Source organism: Falco cherrug, chromosome 13, assembly GCF_023634085.1.
Source record: "Falco cherrug isolate bFalChe1 chromosome 13, bFalChe1.pri, whole genome shotgun sequence".
In the NCBI taxonomy this organism is placed as follows: Eukaryota; Metazoa; Chordata; class Aves; order Falconiformes; family Falconidae; genus Falco; species Falco cherrug.
The window spans coordinates 20,542,091-20,558,120 of NC_073709.1; the positions used below are offsets into that span (position 1 = coordinate 20,542,091).

The following is a 16,030-nucleotide window of genomic DNA, read 5'->3' on the forward strand; positions in this document are numbered from 1 at the left end:
CAGCTAATTGCCTGTCAGTTGTTCTCGGGGGGAAAAAAGGAAGAGGAGTCCCTCTGTTTTCTTTTAGGCACTTGCCCAGCTGGGTGGTGAGTGCCAGGGCCAGCGACCTGCTCCGACCCGGGCCCTGCTGGCTGCCGGGGGAGGCATGGTGGTGGTGGCGGCACCAGGCCCCTGGCCAGCAGCGTGAGGGAGGGAGCCTGTGGGTCCCAGCACCGGAGGATGGCGGGCAGAGTGTCTGCCACCCCGGAGGGCAGCGGCAGCGGTGGGCAGGCAGGCCAGGCGAGGGCCGCGGCGCAGCCCCCCGACAGCATCAGTGTCCGGGGTGTCTCCTACACCATCAGGTAGGGCTGGGGAGGGCGGCGCGGTGAGCCCTGCCCGGCAGGAGCTGCTCTGAGCCCAGGGACCGAGGGCAGAGGGGCCGGGGCGGTGGGCTGTGGGTTGGCTTCAGCCCAGGAAAGCAGGAGGGACGTTGCCAAGCCACCCGCCTCATGGTGCTGGGCTGCCCACCGCAGGGGTAGGGTACACGGCTTGAGGGGGTCGGGGCCAGTCTGGCCCCCAGAGGGTCCAACGGTTCTTCACACATCTCTGAAGGAAATGCTTTAGGGGAGATTCCCAAAGATTGTGCCCTTTCCCACCGCCTCGCTTGCTGCTGCCAGAAGGGCGATGGGAGGCCCTAAGGAAATGGTCAGGGGGGTTAATGGCTGGCAAACGTCAACAACGAGCAAAGGTCCATTTGTTTCCACTTTTGGTTGTAGTCCGAAAGCCTCGTAGCAGTCATTCTGAAAAATCCATTCAGAATTCATTTTATCTTCCAGATAATGCTAAAGCCTGAGGGGGATGAGGGGGTGAAGGCTGATTGATTTCCCCCCCCCTCCCCCCCGCCCCATATTTTAAAATCTTTGCAGGCTCTCATCCCACATGATGCAAGTCGCTACAAACCATTTGCTTGCTCTATACAAAAGTTTTAAGTCTTCTCTATTTAATCTTTTTTGATGTTTGTGTTCCAAGAGAGCGTGTTGGCCCATGGTGGAACTTTTCTTTGTATCATAAAAAATGGACCCGGCAAATACTTAAGGATGTTTCATTTCACATAGAGAGTGGCCAGATTATGGGGATTTTAGGAAATTCTGGTAAGTTATTCCAATACTTTAAAAGACATAAGATCAGAGTTAATACCAGTGACTTCCACAGTGGTATGAATGTGACTGAGGTCTGTGTTTTAAATAATGAAATTGCAGCTGATTTTAACCTTTGCTTGGTTTTCAGAGTTCAATCTTCTGTCATTTAACTAACAATTACAACTTCAATAAAAGATAAGGTTGCTTCTAAACCAAAATGTTTCAGTATGAAGTGTGAATTTGTATGAATTAAATGCTTATTTACGCACATTCTAAGTTTCCCATTTAATTCCCCTTAACTGCATTTTCAGGACCTATTGTTACTAAGAAAAATAATACTTTCTTCTTTTCGTATGTTTCCATCAAAGTGAGGGTACTACTCTTGAAATCCTAGAATTCATCTCATCACATGATTAATTTATTTTGTTTGAAAGGATCTGGGAAAACCACACTTCTGGATGCAATATCCGGAAGACTGGGACATAAAGACAACTTCTTTGGTGAAGTGTATGTGAACGGACGTCAGCTGAAGAAGGAAGAGTTTAGAGACTGCTTCTCTTATGTGCCCCAGGTTGATCTCTACACTTATTTTTGTGTACTGTGCTTCCTCTCATGTAAAGAAAGTAAAGTTGCTAGTGTAATGGGGTAATGTAATCTGACTATGAATTTACTAATAAAATTGGTACGAAGCAGTTAATAAATCCTATGAATGAATGGATGGAAGTTGTGTGAGCAAGATCTTAATTACTACAGGGCTAACTCCTCCTTCCTTGTCACTTTTTTTTTCAGAGTGACACTTTGTTAAGCTTCCTCACCATACAAGAGTCTCTGACATACACCGCTTTACTAACTCTTCAGAAATGCTCCAACAACTTAATCAACAAGAAGGTCTGTATTTTATCATCTTCCACCAGAAAGGCAGACATGATGTCATGTAATGCTTTCACCAGCAGCACTTTCCATCCCTGGTTGTGTTTTACTTTTATAAGGTTTTGTAATCCTCATTCTGCAGATGGGGAGAAATCTTCCTGCTGAGGAGTAGGACACAAGGTCTCTGATGTGCCCCGCCTCTTCAAGGGGCTTGTGCTGATGCCCCAGGGACAAAACTCTCCCACCCAAAGCTGCAGCAGTTACTCCTGCAGGAGATGCTGCTCTTGGTACTCCTTGATATCAGTTCCCCTTCGCCAGCTGGGAAACCCAGTTCTCTGGGGTGTTTGGGGCCATGTGCGCTGGCAAGTCTCTTGGACAGCAGAAATGACTTTGACACTGTCTCCTGTAGGACATCTCTCAGTAACCAGAACAGCTCCAAAAAATACTGGTCTAATAAGTACCCTACCAAGCTACTTTCTTGATAAAATAGGTGTGTTTCAGATCTGGTTTTGCCCGCTGTTGAGAGTAAAGATTGGATATTCCTGACCTAAGGCTCTTGCTCTCTGTCTTCTCTCCTCACCTGTCTTCCACTCGGTATTTTACAATTCTGCAGAATTGACGTACGTTTCTGCTTCTTTATTTTGGAAGCCAGACCAGTACATTATGCTTCATATCTTAACTTCTAGTCCCACCTCTGAACTGTTCATCTCTTAACATCAACTGAAGCTGAAAGTCTACTCATTTCAGAATACATGAAAATAAAAATTTAAAAATAGTAATTATAATATATAATAGCAATTATAATATATTAAAAATAATAAAATAGAAATGAGGCCAGATAGCTTTCAGTGGATGCAAGTGGCATATTGGAAAAGCCATAGCTTAAAATTATGTCTTTTTTTCTTTCATTTTTTCATTTTGCACACAGATGTCTGAAATGGACTGTGTTTAGTCTTTCTAAATTGTAATTATCTTTTAGGTAGATGCGGTTATGGCTGAGCTGAGTCTCAGCCACATTGCTGACAAAGTCATTGGAAGTCGTAATTTTGTAGGAATATCTGGGGGTGAGAGGCGTCGTGTTTCAATTGCAGCCCAGCTATTACAAAATCCCAGTAAGTACCACTGCATGGATTTTCAAAATAAAACAAAGCAATGTCACTTTGTGCTCCTACCATGGGCCTCCATAAACCACTTTAAAATACAAAAACATTTATATTCTGTAATTCAGCAAAAGCTAGTCTAGTAATGACAGAAAAGCACTAACAGTAACTCAGGATTGCCACTAATCTACTACTTGATCTCAGAAAGTAGACAATTTTAAAATCTCAGGGAGTGAACATAGGTTTAGACTTGCATTTATCCATTTTAAATCTTTGTGGGCTTGCCCTTCCTGTGTATGAAATGTTGATTGTGGCCTGTTCGTATTTTTTGAGTGTATTAGAGCCATTCATATAAAGCATTGAGCCTTGTAGTGAAGTAGCTGTCATTTAGCCATGTATGTGTGAGCGCCACGTACCTTCTAGAGCCAAAAATATTCCACAGAATTTTGGTAAACCAAAGCAGACTAACTAGAACAATTAGCCATGGGAAACAGCACTTAAATTCTGTCCGTTTTGAGATAGTTTCTTCAAGGTGCCAGAATCGTATGGAGCGAATGTATGGCATGCATTTGTTGGATTCTGGAGTCCTCATGGTAGTGCAGATGTGCTAGACCTGGTTACCAGGCAGGAAGGAGCATTTAAATAAGTGAAGTGTATCACTGCTACTGTGACTCCTGGAGAGTTCATTGGGTGTAGCTGTTGCTCATTAAGTTCACTAAACTCTATAGTAAACACTGTAGTAATTCTGTGTAGATAAACCTATAGAGAAAGTTTTCCGCCCCCTTGGTCCTGGTTAAGGTTTAACTGCCCTCTTCCATGCTGTGACTTATCTATGTAAAAATAATGGATTTTACTAACTTTTACCCTTCCATGTGCAATAAAATAACGAAGAAAATGTAGTGTACACACACACAAATCTGTGGAATTACATATGCTGTATTTTAATAAGACTTAGTTGTTCATAACAAATTCTGTGTGTACATATAGATTTAATTCAAGTTACAACTTCTAGCTAATTATGTCAGTTATATTTACATTTGTAATTATCATTATTGTTCTTAGAAGCAGATGTATACATGAAATGTATTTTGGTAATTTTCAGATTTCACCTGAACTTAGAAAAAAATTATTATACTCTGATCTTGTAGTTGTGTTTTATGTTCATATTCTAGTCATTGAAACTGAACCACTAAAGGTAACTAAACCTGAAAGATCACATCATGGCAATATCAATGCATGTTCTGCTTTACATGTGGAACTTCAAATGTAAAGAAATTTCTACACTATTTGCCAAATTAGCTGGAAAGGCAGAATCTATAACATTTGCTCCCCCATTACCTGCGTTTTAATGTTATTCCTTGTCATTTCACAGAGGTCATGTTACTAGATGAACCAACGACAGGGCTGGACTGCCTGACTGCAAACCAGATTGTCTCGCTTCTCTCAGAGCTTGCACACAGAGACAGGATTGTGATTATTACAATTCATCAGCCTCGCTCAGAACTCTTCAGGGTGAATGATGTCTAATCACTATTTGATTTTCTTTCCCAGGCTTTCTAGTAGGATAAAAGTGCAAGATCCAGTATAGTTGCCTTCAAAGGCTCCCTTCCTTCCACCCTGCATATATAGAGGCTTGTCTTGAACTTCATAGCTCTGGCCTTCTGCCAGTCACAGGACACTTTGGGACACATACTGTCCTGTGAAAACAGTACGTACACTGCCTGTGTGCCTAATGTTTGCATTATGCAGCTTCCCAATTCAGAAACACTGGGAGAAGATGTGTAAATCTCCCATGTGCGCAGGCACTGTAAATACGAGCACTTTATTTATCTTTACATATTTATATTTCACTAACACTTGCCATTTGAGACAGATAAAGCCATGATTTAGAATGGAAAGGAAAAAAAAAATCATCTTTTTTTCTTTTTTGTGTCAAGCGATGTGAGTATACCTTGGTCACGTGGTGAGGCAGGCCTGCCTTGGAGGGCTTGTGCTAGGGAAAGCATTTGTGCCTTCCCATCACTGTTTCACACTTTGCTCTTCTGACACATCCACCACCCACCACGTGACTGCAAGGCACATCTTCAGTGGCAGACTGAATTGAGTCGAAGTGGTCATGAAGCCAGAGGCGAGTGACTGTGCTCTTCTGGACTGAAAGCAGTCTTGGTGCCTTGGGGACATGGATTGATCACAGCTGGTGTGAACCCTGCCCTGGCACATGTTCACCCAAAGAGCAGTGCTCTTAAAGTCCTTAAGCACTTCGGGTTAATCTTCCCAACAATTTGGGGACTTTATGGACTGGGGCTATTAAGCACCAAAGGAGGGCAGTCAGTAAGGGAAGGTGCATTAGAAGTGACGTCAAGAGGCCACAGCTCCCCTTTTTGTTTGTGAATTACCTCTGTATGCTGCTGTCACTGACAGTTTTGAGAACTACCAGTTTTAAGTGCTTAAAGATGTGTCATCTTGCATAACCACTGAGAGAAGTGAAAGAAAGGACAAACTAACTTTGAGAGAAATATACTGAGGAAGTTTGAAGCTGTCAAAACACATCCTGTCAAAGCATTTTTATTACCAAGACAGTAGCTGTACTCAAGAATTAATGCACTTCTCAGTACACATTGCTAATATATTAAATTTGCCTCCCACAGTTATTTGACAAAATAGCCATCATGAGCTTCGGAGAAATGGTTTTCTGTGGGAACCCAATGGAAATGATCACGTTTTTTGGTGACTGTGGCTATTCTTGCCCTGAACAATCAAATCCTTTTGACTTCTATGGTAAGTTTGTCTAAGTTGTTTTGATTAAAATATGTGTTTCCTTTAGGCAAAAATGTTGTTTTCTTCCCCAGATCAAAGTTTTCCCAGAGATAAACATGTGTTTGAATTATTCCCCAAGTTTGTAACTATTCTCAGGTCAGCGAAGAGAGAGGACTGGGCTTATGTAACCTCCGCTGACTCCATGAAACAGCAAAAGTTTGCGGTAGGTCTGAAACACAGCAGAAAAGAGTAAACTACAAATTAAAAACGGAATCCCAGCTTAGTGAAACCTGTGGATTGCTGATAGCATCTCCCTGTGGGTGTCCCCTGGATGCTGGAAAATCAATTTGATCTCCAAACTGCAGAAAGTCCCATGCCCTTACGGACTGTGGTGCTAAGCAACTGAAAACAGCTGCTGCCTGGAGGGAAGGAGGTAGAATAAATATGGGATGACTTGAGGCATCAAATTCCAGAGATTCTGAGTCTGAGGTTTCTGAAAGTTTAGGGAGTACTCACCAGGATGAGCTACTGGAGCAGAACATACCAGTGCTTCAGGAGACAACGACAACAAGCTGCTGGCAAAAGCTGGAGTACTGTTTTACCAACTCAGGATGTAAAAAAAGCATGAGCATGAGATTTGGAAATGGGGTTTGGTTTTGCTGCAGGGCATCCGTGTACCTGTCCATGCAGATACACATTTGAAGAGAATGTGTACGTGTTTGTATGTGTGCATGTACGTGTACACATATACATACATGTACGTATTTTTTTTAAATCTAGTATGTACACTGACTGCTGACGATACTAGCTGAGCGTTAAGCAGGGAGTTTGACCAATCCAAAAAGCTGCATTCAGAGGAGGCAGCGTTTTCCTATTGTCTAGATGGCATCCTAAACTCAGAGAGAAGAGAGGATGGTTGTTGACATGAAGCTGGAATGGGATGAAGCTGAAAATACTGCTGTGACAGTGAGGATAATTTTGCCTTCATGAATTTGAATAGTCTTGAATAGCGTAGATAATTTGAGATTTAGACCCACTTTTAAAAAAGCTTGGTAAAGAGAGTACTGCATTCTTCAAATGTCAACCTTTGAATGTGACAAGAAAAGGAAAAAATACAGTTTAGAGCAAAGAATCATCAGAATATTTAGTCTTTGGAAAATTGGTAGTTTATATTTTTTGTATGATTTAATGATGTGAATGAAGGACAGATTCTGATATAATTTACACCAACAGCAGAGGAAAATAGATCCTATGTATTGAGTGTGGACTATATTATTGAAATGTCACATGTTCTGTTTATTAAAAAAAGTACTAATGCATGGTAGGCAATAGCTGCTTGGTCTAGTGACTAGTTGGTGTTGTTATTTTTTTTCAAACACACCTGGTTGTCATTTATTTCCTGTTTGGCTTCTAGCAAATCACAGTGGCCAAGTTTTAAGCAGCATGTCTGCATTTCAGATATACATATTTATATGAAGACTTCATTTTGGATATGTTTACTATTAAAGAAAAATCTGCTGAATTTGAGCTCTCAGAACACCAGGGAAGTATTCATAAGTGTAATTCAGGTTTTAAGGACAAATCGAGAGTCTTCTTGGACAAGGCCTCCTTTTTTCTTGTTCAAATTGTATTTTGAAGTTGAACATAACACTGTAAGACTGAAATCGAAGGATGACAGAAACCTTAGGAATAAATACGTGATGAAGATGTTGCGGTTTAACCTCAGCTGGCAAGTAATTATCACATAGCCGTTTAGTCACTGGAGACACACACAGAGACACACACCCCCGCCCCGGGATGGCAAGGAGATTCAGGGAAAAGGTAAAGCTCATGGGCTAAGTACAATTTAATAATTGAAATAAAATAATAATAACAACTACAACAATAACAATTGTAATGAAAAGGAGAGGGAGAGAGGAATAAAATCCAAAAGGAAAAGAAAAGAAGTGATGCACAATACAATTGCCCATCACCCACTGACCGATGACGGGTCAGTCCCCAAGCAGCGATCGGCGGCCCCCAGCCAGCTCCCCCCAGTTTATAGACTGAGCACGACGCTCTGTGGTATGGAATATCCCTTTGCCCAGTTCGGGTCAGCTGTCCTGGCTGTGTCCCCTCCCAGTTTCCCGTGCCCCTCCGGCCTTCTTGCTGGCAGGGCAGGAAAAGCTGCAGAGTCCTTGACTTGGTATAAACACCACCCAGCAAGAACTAAAAACTTCAGTGTGTTGTCAACGTTATTCTCATCCTAAGTCCAAAGCACAGCATCATACCAGATACTGAGAAGAAAATTAACTCTATCCCAGCCGAAACCAGGATAGACATCAGATGTAGAAGAGTAATTAAAAAATCTGGAAGTACAGCTATTCCTGAGAATGACAGTCTAGTTTTTGAAATGTTAGATAATTCATTGCTATCAGGGAAAAGGGAAATTTCTAATGCATTTTAGCACTATCGCTGAATCCACATGACTTGGGCCAATAGCACACACAAAGTTCCCATCTGCCAATAAAAGAACTGCTGGTGTCGGGGATAGGTATAGGTACATTCATTAGAAAGGAACATTAAGTCTGTGAAGTATTTGCCTTTCATAAGTTCCATGGCAGTAAGTAGTATTTTCTTCAGCTGGGGCTGAGCCTGCAAGGGGAATTTGGCCTGCTGAACACCCTCTGACTTCACATTAAAGGAGAAGTATGTCTGAGAAGGAGGTGGATGAAACCCAGTGCAACAATGCTGTAACGGCTCAAGTAGAGAAGAGCAGTGTCTCTGCAGCATGAGCTCAGACTAACTAAAAAATAAAGCTCCGTGGTTATGGAGGAGCAGGCAGAGGACAGGGGAACAGGGGAGCCGTGTCTGAGCATTTGCCTGAAAACCTGAGAAATACATGAGAATGAGAAATACTTCTCTTCATCCTCATCAATGTCCACCCTCAGCTGGTGCTCTGCCTTGCTCTCGGCAGCAGTACTGCTTCACCTACACAGCGCTTTGCTGTGCAAGGAGAACGCTAAAGGTCTGACCAGCACGCTGCTCACTCCTTGTGTTTCCACATAAAGGACTCGAATTTCAGGGTCCTACAGAGGCCACAAAACGCAAGAGATTTGTTGTGGCTGCACAATTATTCATTCATGCTGCTTCTAACGGAAAGGAGGAGTAAAAGACACCTTGAATACTTTTAATGGTGCTTTTTTGGGATAGAAGATTTTGGGATAGAGACAAGGAGGTGTTAGTTGCAAGGGGGGGGAAGAGATGTAAAGAGAAAGTGATGTGTATATGTAGTAAACAGTTTGTAAATTTACAGTGGATCTGACATCTGTGGACACCCGAAGCAAGGAACGTGAACTTGAAACATACAGTAGGGTTCAGATAATTGTATCAGCCTACAAAAACTCAGAGATCTTTAGCAAAGTACTGTCAGCCATTGAAAGAACAAAGCATATGAAAGAGCTGCCACCAATACCATTCAAAAACAGAGATTCACCCAGTGCCTCTTACAAATTATGGATTCTTTTGCGGTAAGCCTTTTTTTTCCCCCCCTTTTTTTTTTTAAAGAAAAATTGTTTTTCTCATCCACTAATCTTTTGGCTTCACCCCTCAACCCACCCCCGCCCCCCCCCCCCCCCCCCCCCCCCCCCGCCCAATGCACTTTCTTGGTTATTTTAGTCTACCACTGTACTTGTGTCTTTTTTAATATTGTACCTTTCTGTGGACACTGTGTGTGTAAGATTTGTTCAAAGCTAAATACCCTCCCAACATGTAGGTCAGTCATAGCTAACAAGTACACTGTTACTGTTTTGTTTCATTATCAGGAGGACAACAAGGAACTTCTCCAGAGATAAGATAGGCATCATCATGCGTCTCCTCCAGAATCTGTTATTTGGCTTGTTTGTAGCATTTTTCCTTCTGAGACTAAAGAATGACCTGGTAAAAGGAGCTGTGCAGGACCGTGTGGGGCTTGTCTACCAGTGCGTGAGTGCCCCCCCCTACACAGGGATGCTCAATGGTGTTGCCCTTTGTGAGTTTCTGTCCGGTATTATGTGCAGCAGCAGCAGTTATTGCTGGCCCTATTTTATATATAGGAAAAAGAATTTATTGAAGATAGTAATTTAAAGGATCTTAACAGTTTTAAGTAATGTCACACTTGATAGAGAAGCATGAAATTCAAAGGCAAAGCAACAGGAAGCGTCACACCACAGAAAAAGATTAGCACATCGGAGGGGCTCCAGGTTTACTCCACTTAAGGAATGAGCCCTGATCCCTGCCTCTCCATTTTACAGCTGGCCTGTGTACAGAGGCTTCATTTTTAGCTGTGCAAGAGCCCTTAACTTGCCTGTGTGTAGCGTTATAAAGGCAGGAGAAAGTCTAGGTCTGTAGTTAACAATTTGAGATCAAAACCAAAGACATGTGAAGGACAGAACTACAAACCAGCTTGACATCAATGAAGCATGATTAGATTTAAGAGTACTATGTGGTGATTACATTTTTCTTAGAGGGTATTTCTCTTAAACCTGCCATACCAAGACAAACAGTAGTTTCTATTTACAGCCCTAAAAACTGTTCTGCTCATGCAGGGAACATACACTGCTGTCATCACCTTGAGATCAGAGCACTTCAAGAAATTATCCAGTGATGGCAGGTTTTTCATGTCTTTAATAGGCCTCTTTCGTCAAATTTACCAACTTCTGCAACCTGCAGGGAGCATGTTTTGCATTTATAGTGGGGGGGAAAAGTGATCAGACTGGTTTAGACAGTGTTTCTGATATATTCTCAAGGTTGTCTGTGTGCTTCGGGTCATTTTTGCTAGCAACAAGTCTTGGTCCTTTTTATTCAATAGTGATTTAATTTCTTTCTTATACTTTTAATCCAGTCCCACCTTTACGTGCTATCAGCGACCAAGAAAGTAAAGATGGCTTGTATAAGAAGTGGCAAATGCTTTTGGCTTACATAGTACATTTCCTGCCCTTCAGTGTCATCAGCGTGGCGATTTTCAGCACTTTTATATACTGGTAAGCACTTGTACCATCTATTGGATTGTTAGTTTCTTTTTCTTAGCAGCTGCAATTCCCATGTCAGCAACAGGCCCGCTGGCATGGCTTTCTGCTATTGTCTCTCAGAATGATTACAGAGAGAGCATAAGGAAATTTTTAGTCCTTCTTTTCCAGGCAGTGTTAAAACACCTTCAGAGTAAGCACATTACCAGTCCTCTAGGTAGCTTGGGAAGTTTTAATGGGCCTGGAACATTTATCATTTTTATGTCACACCAAAACCAGGAGGTGTTATTTTACATGACATTTAGAAAGAGAGGAAAAAAAGAGAAAAAAGAAAGCGAGGAAGACAGCAGTAGGTATGTGACAGTACCAAAGCTTCGTATTTACTGGGACATTTGGGGTTTAGCTACAGCATGTGGAAGTGATGGGATCTGCACCCCTCTCTTCCACTCTCCAGAGAAAGGCATTAAAGTGGATTTGTGAAAGTGGGAGAAAGGGTTTGATAGTAAAGCTGGCTTTTTTCCCCCGCAGTACATTAATCTCCTTGTATCATTGTGAAGTAGTACCTCAGACTGGGGTGATGAAATGTTTCATCTGTTCATTGCCTTATCTGTCATATAGGTCTGCTCTTCTTCATTTCTGTTCCATTGATTTTTCACCTTCCACTTGCTTATTCTGAAAATAGAGTCTATGGCTGCTTATGCAGGCTAATAGCAAAGTAATAAGGACCAATTTCTGTCCTTCAGTCTTTTTCTGGTTTGGTTTGGTTTTGTTTTATTTTCCTAATTATGAAATGAGAGGCATGTAGTCTGCTATAGTTAAGTTTTGGTTTTGTTTGACAGTCGATAGTAACACTGAAGTTGCAATCAGATGGTAGTCTGTAGTAAAATGTGTACCAATAAATCACAGGCTTGGTTTGTGTCCTGGATGCATGTTCTCTGGTTTGCTGTTGAGAAATGGTAAGTGGACAGGTCATTGTAAAAGAGAAAAAGTGCAGGAGCTATTATGCTGTAGCTGTGCATGTCAGTGCTTTTACTCTGCAGTAAGATGCCCATGGGCAGTTTGAAAACAGATGAAGTAAAACTGCACCGAATCGCTTGGACTACTGAATAAGAACTTCAGCACAAGGAGCTAATCTGCCATGAGAATTTTGAAATAGTTGTTTTCCCATCTAGAAAAACTCAGGAAAAAAGGTCACTGTTTTCTTCTTCCTCCTGGTCTGTAATAGGTAATGAGGGGATATGCTTAGCATTTACCTAATTCTTTCTGCATGGGATCTCAGTAACTGTCAGGTCCTAGATGAAAAGACAAAAGCTCTTGAGAGGGAGATTTCTGCTCTTCCAGATGTGAGGACTTGCATGCATGGGGTTTTTTTTGGTTGTTTTTTTTTTTTTTTTTAGATTGGTGCTGATATTAAAAGTAGCAGTTTTGTTCAAGTAAGGTCATCTTTCTCCTTGTCCCCTTAGCTACCTGGGCTTTCATTTCTGCAAGCTGTCAGTGCTGCCCACTTCGGCAGTGCTCCAGGAGAAGACCTTTTTCACAGGCAAGCAGAAATAAACTTGTCCTCTCACTAATTGTTTAGAGGATGTGCTGCACGCACCAGAGCCCTTCCACTTCTGCCTGCTCGTGAGCGGGTCGCTGAGAAGGCAGCCATTTGGAAAGCACCTTTGCAGGCTCACTGAGGGAAGGTTTGTGGAGCTCCTGAAGATCAAGAGCCACTCTTGGTCATGCTGACTCCTTAACGATCAGGAAATTCACATGGGCAGAGACTTTGCCCTTGTGCTTTGGTACCTTCAAACACAACCAGCAATAAATAGTGTGGTTCCAGTTAATGGACAATATCTACAGATATTACCTTCTGCATATCTTTGCTATCTTGTGGTTGTTTGGATGTCACCAGTGATGTGTTGGAGTAATTTCATAGTGCTCTTAGACCTCTTAGGGCAAGCAGTTTCTCTGTTAAATGTTGAAGATTGTAGCTGCACAGGACCAAATTTTCCTGGATGGACTAACTTTTTGAGAGGCTTTAATAGCATCTGTTATGTGTTCTTACAAGCTATTTCTCTCAGAATTTGTTTGCAGGTCAGACAGTTTGGGTCAGACAGACCCAAACTCTTACCTGACCAGACACAAGGCAGGTCTGACCCAGAACAAACAGCCACTTTTGCAATCTCTTGCTAAAACGTACTCCAGTTATGCACATTTTCCTAGCTAAAGATCCCTCTGGGAAATGGTCTAACAGTTTATATCACCCTACCATTCTATTGCTGCAATATCCTTTCTTCTGAGTTGTTTAGGGTTTTTTTTCTCTTTTATGCTTTCTTCTCTTGCTATTCCTACCCCAGATTTACTAGACTGTATCTACATCGCTCTGTGTAAAGTATTAGAGCACCTCAGAGAAGGTGATACTTTATACTACAACTATGGAAAGCTGTTTCTTCTGTACCAATCTGTGATTAAAGCTTATTGAATACCTGCTAGCTTGTTGAATGTTTAATAGTTGAAGAGTCAATGTTCAGCCATCTATTTATAATAGAGATTGTTTTGGAGTTACGAAAAATGCTACAGGAAAGCCTGTGCGAAAATAATACTTCCCTTTTAAGACCATGTTCAAACATGGTGGATTAAAAAAAAAAAAAAAAAAGACATAGGGCCTTGCACTGAGCAATGAAAAAGCAAATAAAATGTTGAATAGCCGCTTGTTAGCTAAGCAAAGGATGCAGTCTGTACCTAGCATGAAGCAATTTTGCTGTGAGGTATTTTGGAAAATGAATAATATGTCACCACGTAATAAAAGGTTTTGTCACCTCTTGGATACACCGTAAGGCTGAATTAAGTTTGCTAAGCAATTGCTGGCCTGTCTTAACTTTTTAATCTTTAGTACAGATTGGGAGGATTTTTTTCCTTCAGTTAGCTGTGGAGAAGCTGGGAACAATTTGTATTAAATTGTTGTATTAACTGTTGTATTAAAGAGTGCAGGAGTATGGAGGAAATTGCATTTGAATGAATTGAATGAATGGGTAGTAAATTCAATTAGCCTTCCATTTAACTGAGTAGATCCAGTTTTACATTTGCATGCACAGTATCAGAAATGCAAAATTCCATCTGTTAATTATCTGCATAAAGACATACTCTTAATATGTGGCTTACTTTAAATAACTCCCACTGCATAGACTCTAAAAGGAGGAGGATGTTAGTTGAAGGGATTGTAAGAGCCATGCTGGTTATTTGGAAATAACAGATTTCTGCTACAATTACATCTTTACATAACCTTCTTTAATGTCAATGGAGAAACCTTAATAACTACCTGCATTCATGTCATGATATTAAGTGCATGCCCTTTCTGTTAAGACTCCGAACACCACAGTAAGGGTCAAGGCATAAACTGTTCACTTAATGAGCTGTAATTGCAAAAAATCAATAAAATCAAAAATAACCGTTACTTTCCAAGTTTAGTACCCAAACAATGTTTTTAAAATGTTCTTTTGCTCATTTTTGTACAGGACTGCAGGGTTGTATCCTGATGCTTCCAGATTTGGAATCTTCTTTGCTGTTGTCTTAGCGTCTCATATAATTGGTGAACTACTAACACTTGTTATACTTGGCATGGTTCAAAACCCAAATATAGTCCAAAGCGGAGTGGTACTACTTAATTCAGCAGGTGTGATAGTGGGAACCGGACTAGTAAGGTAGGGAAAAGTTTTATTTCATCATGGTGTTAATGTTAAAATATCTACCTAACGAAGAGTTTAATGAACTGTCGGTATTGCGGAAGCACAATAATGCACAGGTAGCAATGGAAAGAAAGTGCATTATGTTATCCTTCAGCTAATCATGTTAGGCCTAGTACTAAACACACAAATGAGAAACTTGATAACTTCAGATATCAACAAAGATATTAACTTGTCACATTTGCAAATATATTGAAGATAAAACTCAGCCACTATCAGTTCAGCTGAATTCTTCTACTTTTTACATTATGATGTGAATTCCTGTCCTCGTTAAAGGAACCTACGAAAAAAAAGTTCTTACAGCTTTTACTAACTGCTGGAACTTATCAGACATTAAACATTGGGAATGACGGTTTAAAAAAAAGTTGTTCTCAGCTATCTTACTAGTGTTACTCTCCAGTTTAGCCATTAAACTATTTAGACGTTTTTTCTACCTGTGCAAGAATGAACTATATAAAAATCATAAATAAAAAATCAGTGTAGTAAAGATGTGGGAAAATTGTGATCCACTTGCTCTGTTACTGTGCAAATAAATGTTTTTGCATTATAATTGCACAAACTTTGAATAGTTTTCCCCTTGCATTTGTCAATGCTGAAATTACTGTTTTTTCAAGAAACATACCAGAATAGGTGTATTACTGTTGAAGCTTTCGTGAGATGCTGAGCAAACAGGATATCTCACCTGAGAGCTTTCCAGTGAAAATGAAGGAAGCCTAACAATAGCTGGCATCAAGCATACGAGTCTTCAGAAAGCTGATGATGTTTTATCCCTTCAAAGTAGATCTCAGCTAATACTTGCTTATCAAATAGAAGTAGGTTAATATCTAATTACTTGGTCCCTGCCTAATTTCAGAAAGATGCATGTTTATAGCGACAAGACAGTTATTCCCACTACTGTAGTCTAATGCCTTAACAATAACTTTTTTAAAGCATTAGGTGGTTTCTAATCTTATTTTACAGTAGAGACAGTGTTAATTAATATTGTGAATCTCTTTGATTAATCTTCATAGGTAATGAAGTATGTTAAAAATAGCATTGAGGCTTGGGTTGCTGGGGTTCTTTTTCTGCTCATTTGTTTGTTTAAAGTCTTGCAGTATTTTAGGTGCAGAAATCACCCAATCTTGTTGAATAATGTTATTTCAAAGTTTTCGTACTCTGTTTTTGAAGACAAGTGAGGGGGTGGTGTTTTCTTCCTTTGGAAGCAACACAGTTTTGCAGTGAAGGTTTATATTGGGTCTTGTCATTTTCAGTTTACCATTGCAACGTGAAGAGCGCAAAACTTCACAGAATTATTTGTGACTGTCCATAAACAAGTCAGGGCTGAATGTTATGACACTGAACCAAAGTCAGAGACAGCCTTCATGGTTGTCTCCTCATTTACCACTAAAATAGACTTTAGGTTTGGAAGTGCTACAGGTACAGCCAAGAACTGTTTCTGTAACAGGCTACAACCGAAGATGAGGGTAGATGGG

General features: G+C 40.8%; 1 protein-coding gene across 3 annotated transcripts in view; it reads left to right on the top strand.

Annotated features, from left to right (window-relative positions):
- The window catches only part of ABCG5 (ATP binding cassette subfamily G member 5), a 28,396-nt gene that overhangs the window by 74 nt on the left and 12,292 nt on the right, over window positions 1-16,030 (top strand). Inside the window, exons 1-11 of one of the 3 annotated variants that reach the window (XM_027801164.2) lie at window positions 89-341; window positions 1,009-1,130; window positions 1,553-1,689; window positions 1,908-2,006; window positions 2,968-3,100; window positions 4,461-4,600; window positions 5,737-5,866; window positions 9,141-9,354; window positions 9,649-9,854; window positions 10,707-10,845; window positions 14,331-14,516. In XM_027801164.2, coding sequence (XP_027656965.2) covers window positions 220-341; window positions 1,009-1,130; window positions 1,553-1,689; window positions 1,908-2,006; window positions 2,968-3,100; window positions 4,461-4,600; window positions 5,737-5,866; window positions 9,141-9,354; window positions 9,649-9,854; window positions 10,707-10,845; window positions 14,331-14,516 — 1,628 coding nt within the window. In that variant the 5' untranslated portion in view covers window positions 89-219. Of the gene's footprint in view, window positions 1-88; window positions 342-1,008; window positions 1,131-1,552; window positions 1,690-1,907; window positions 2,007-2,967; window positions 3,101-4,460; window positions 4,601-5,736; window positions 5,867-9,140; window positions 9,355-9,648; window positions 9,855-10,706; window positions 10,846-14,330; window positions 14,517-16,030 lie in introns of those variants that run through there. The other 2 variants (XM_055725443.1, XM_027801165.2) reach the window with 2 other exon arrangements.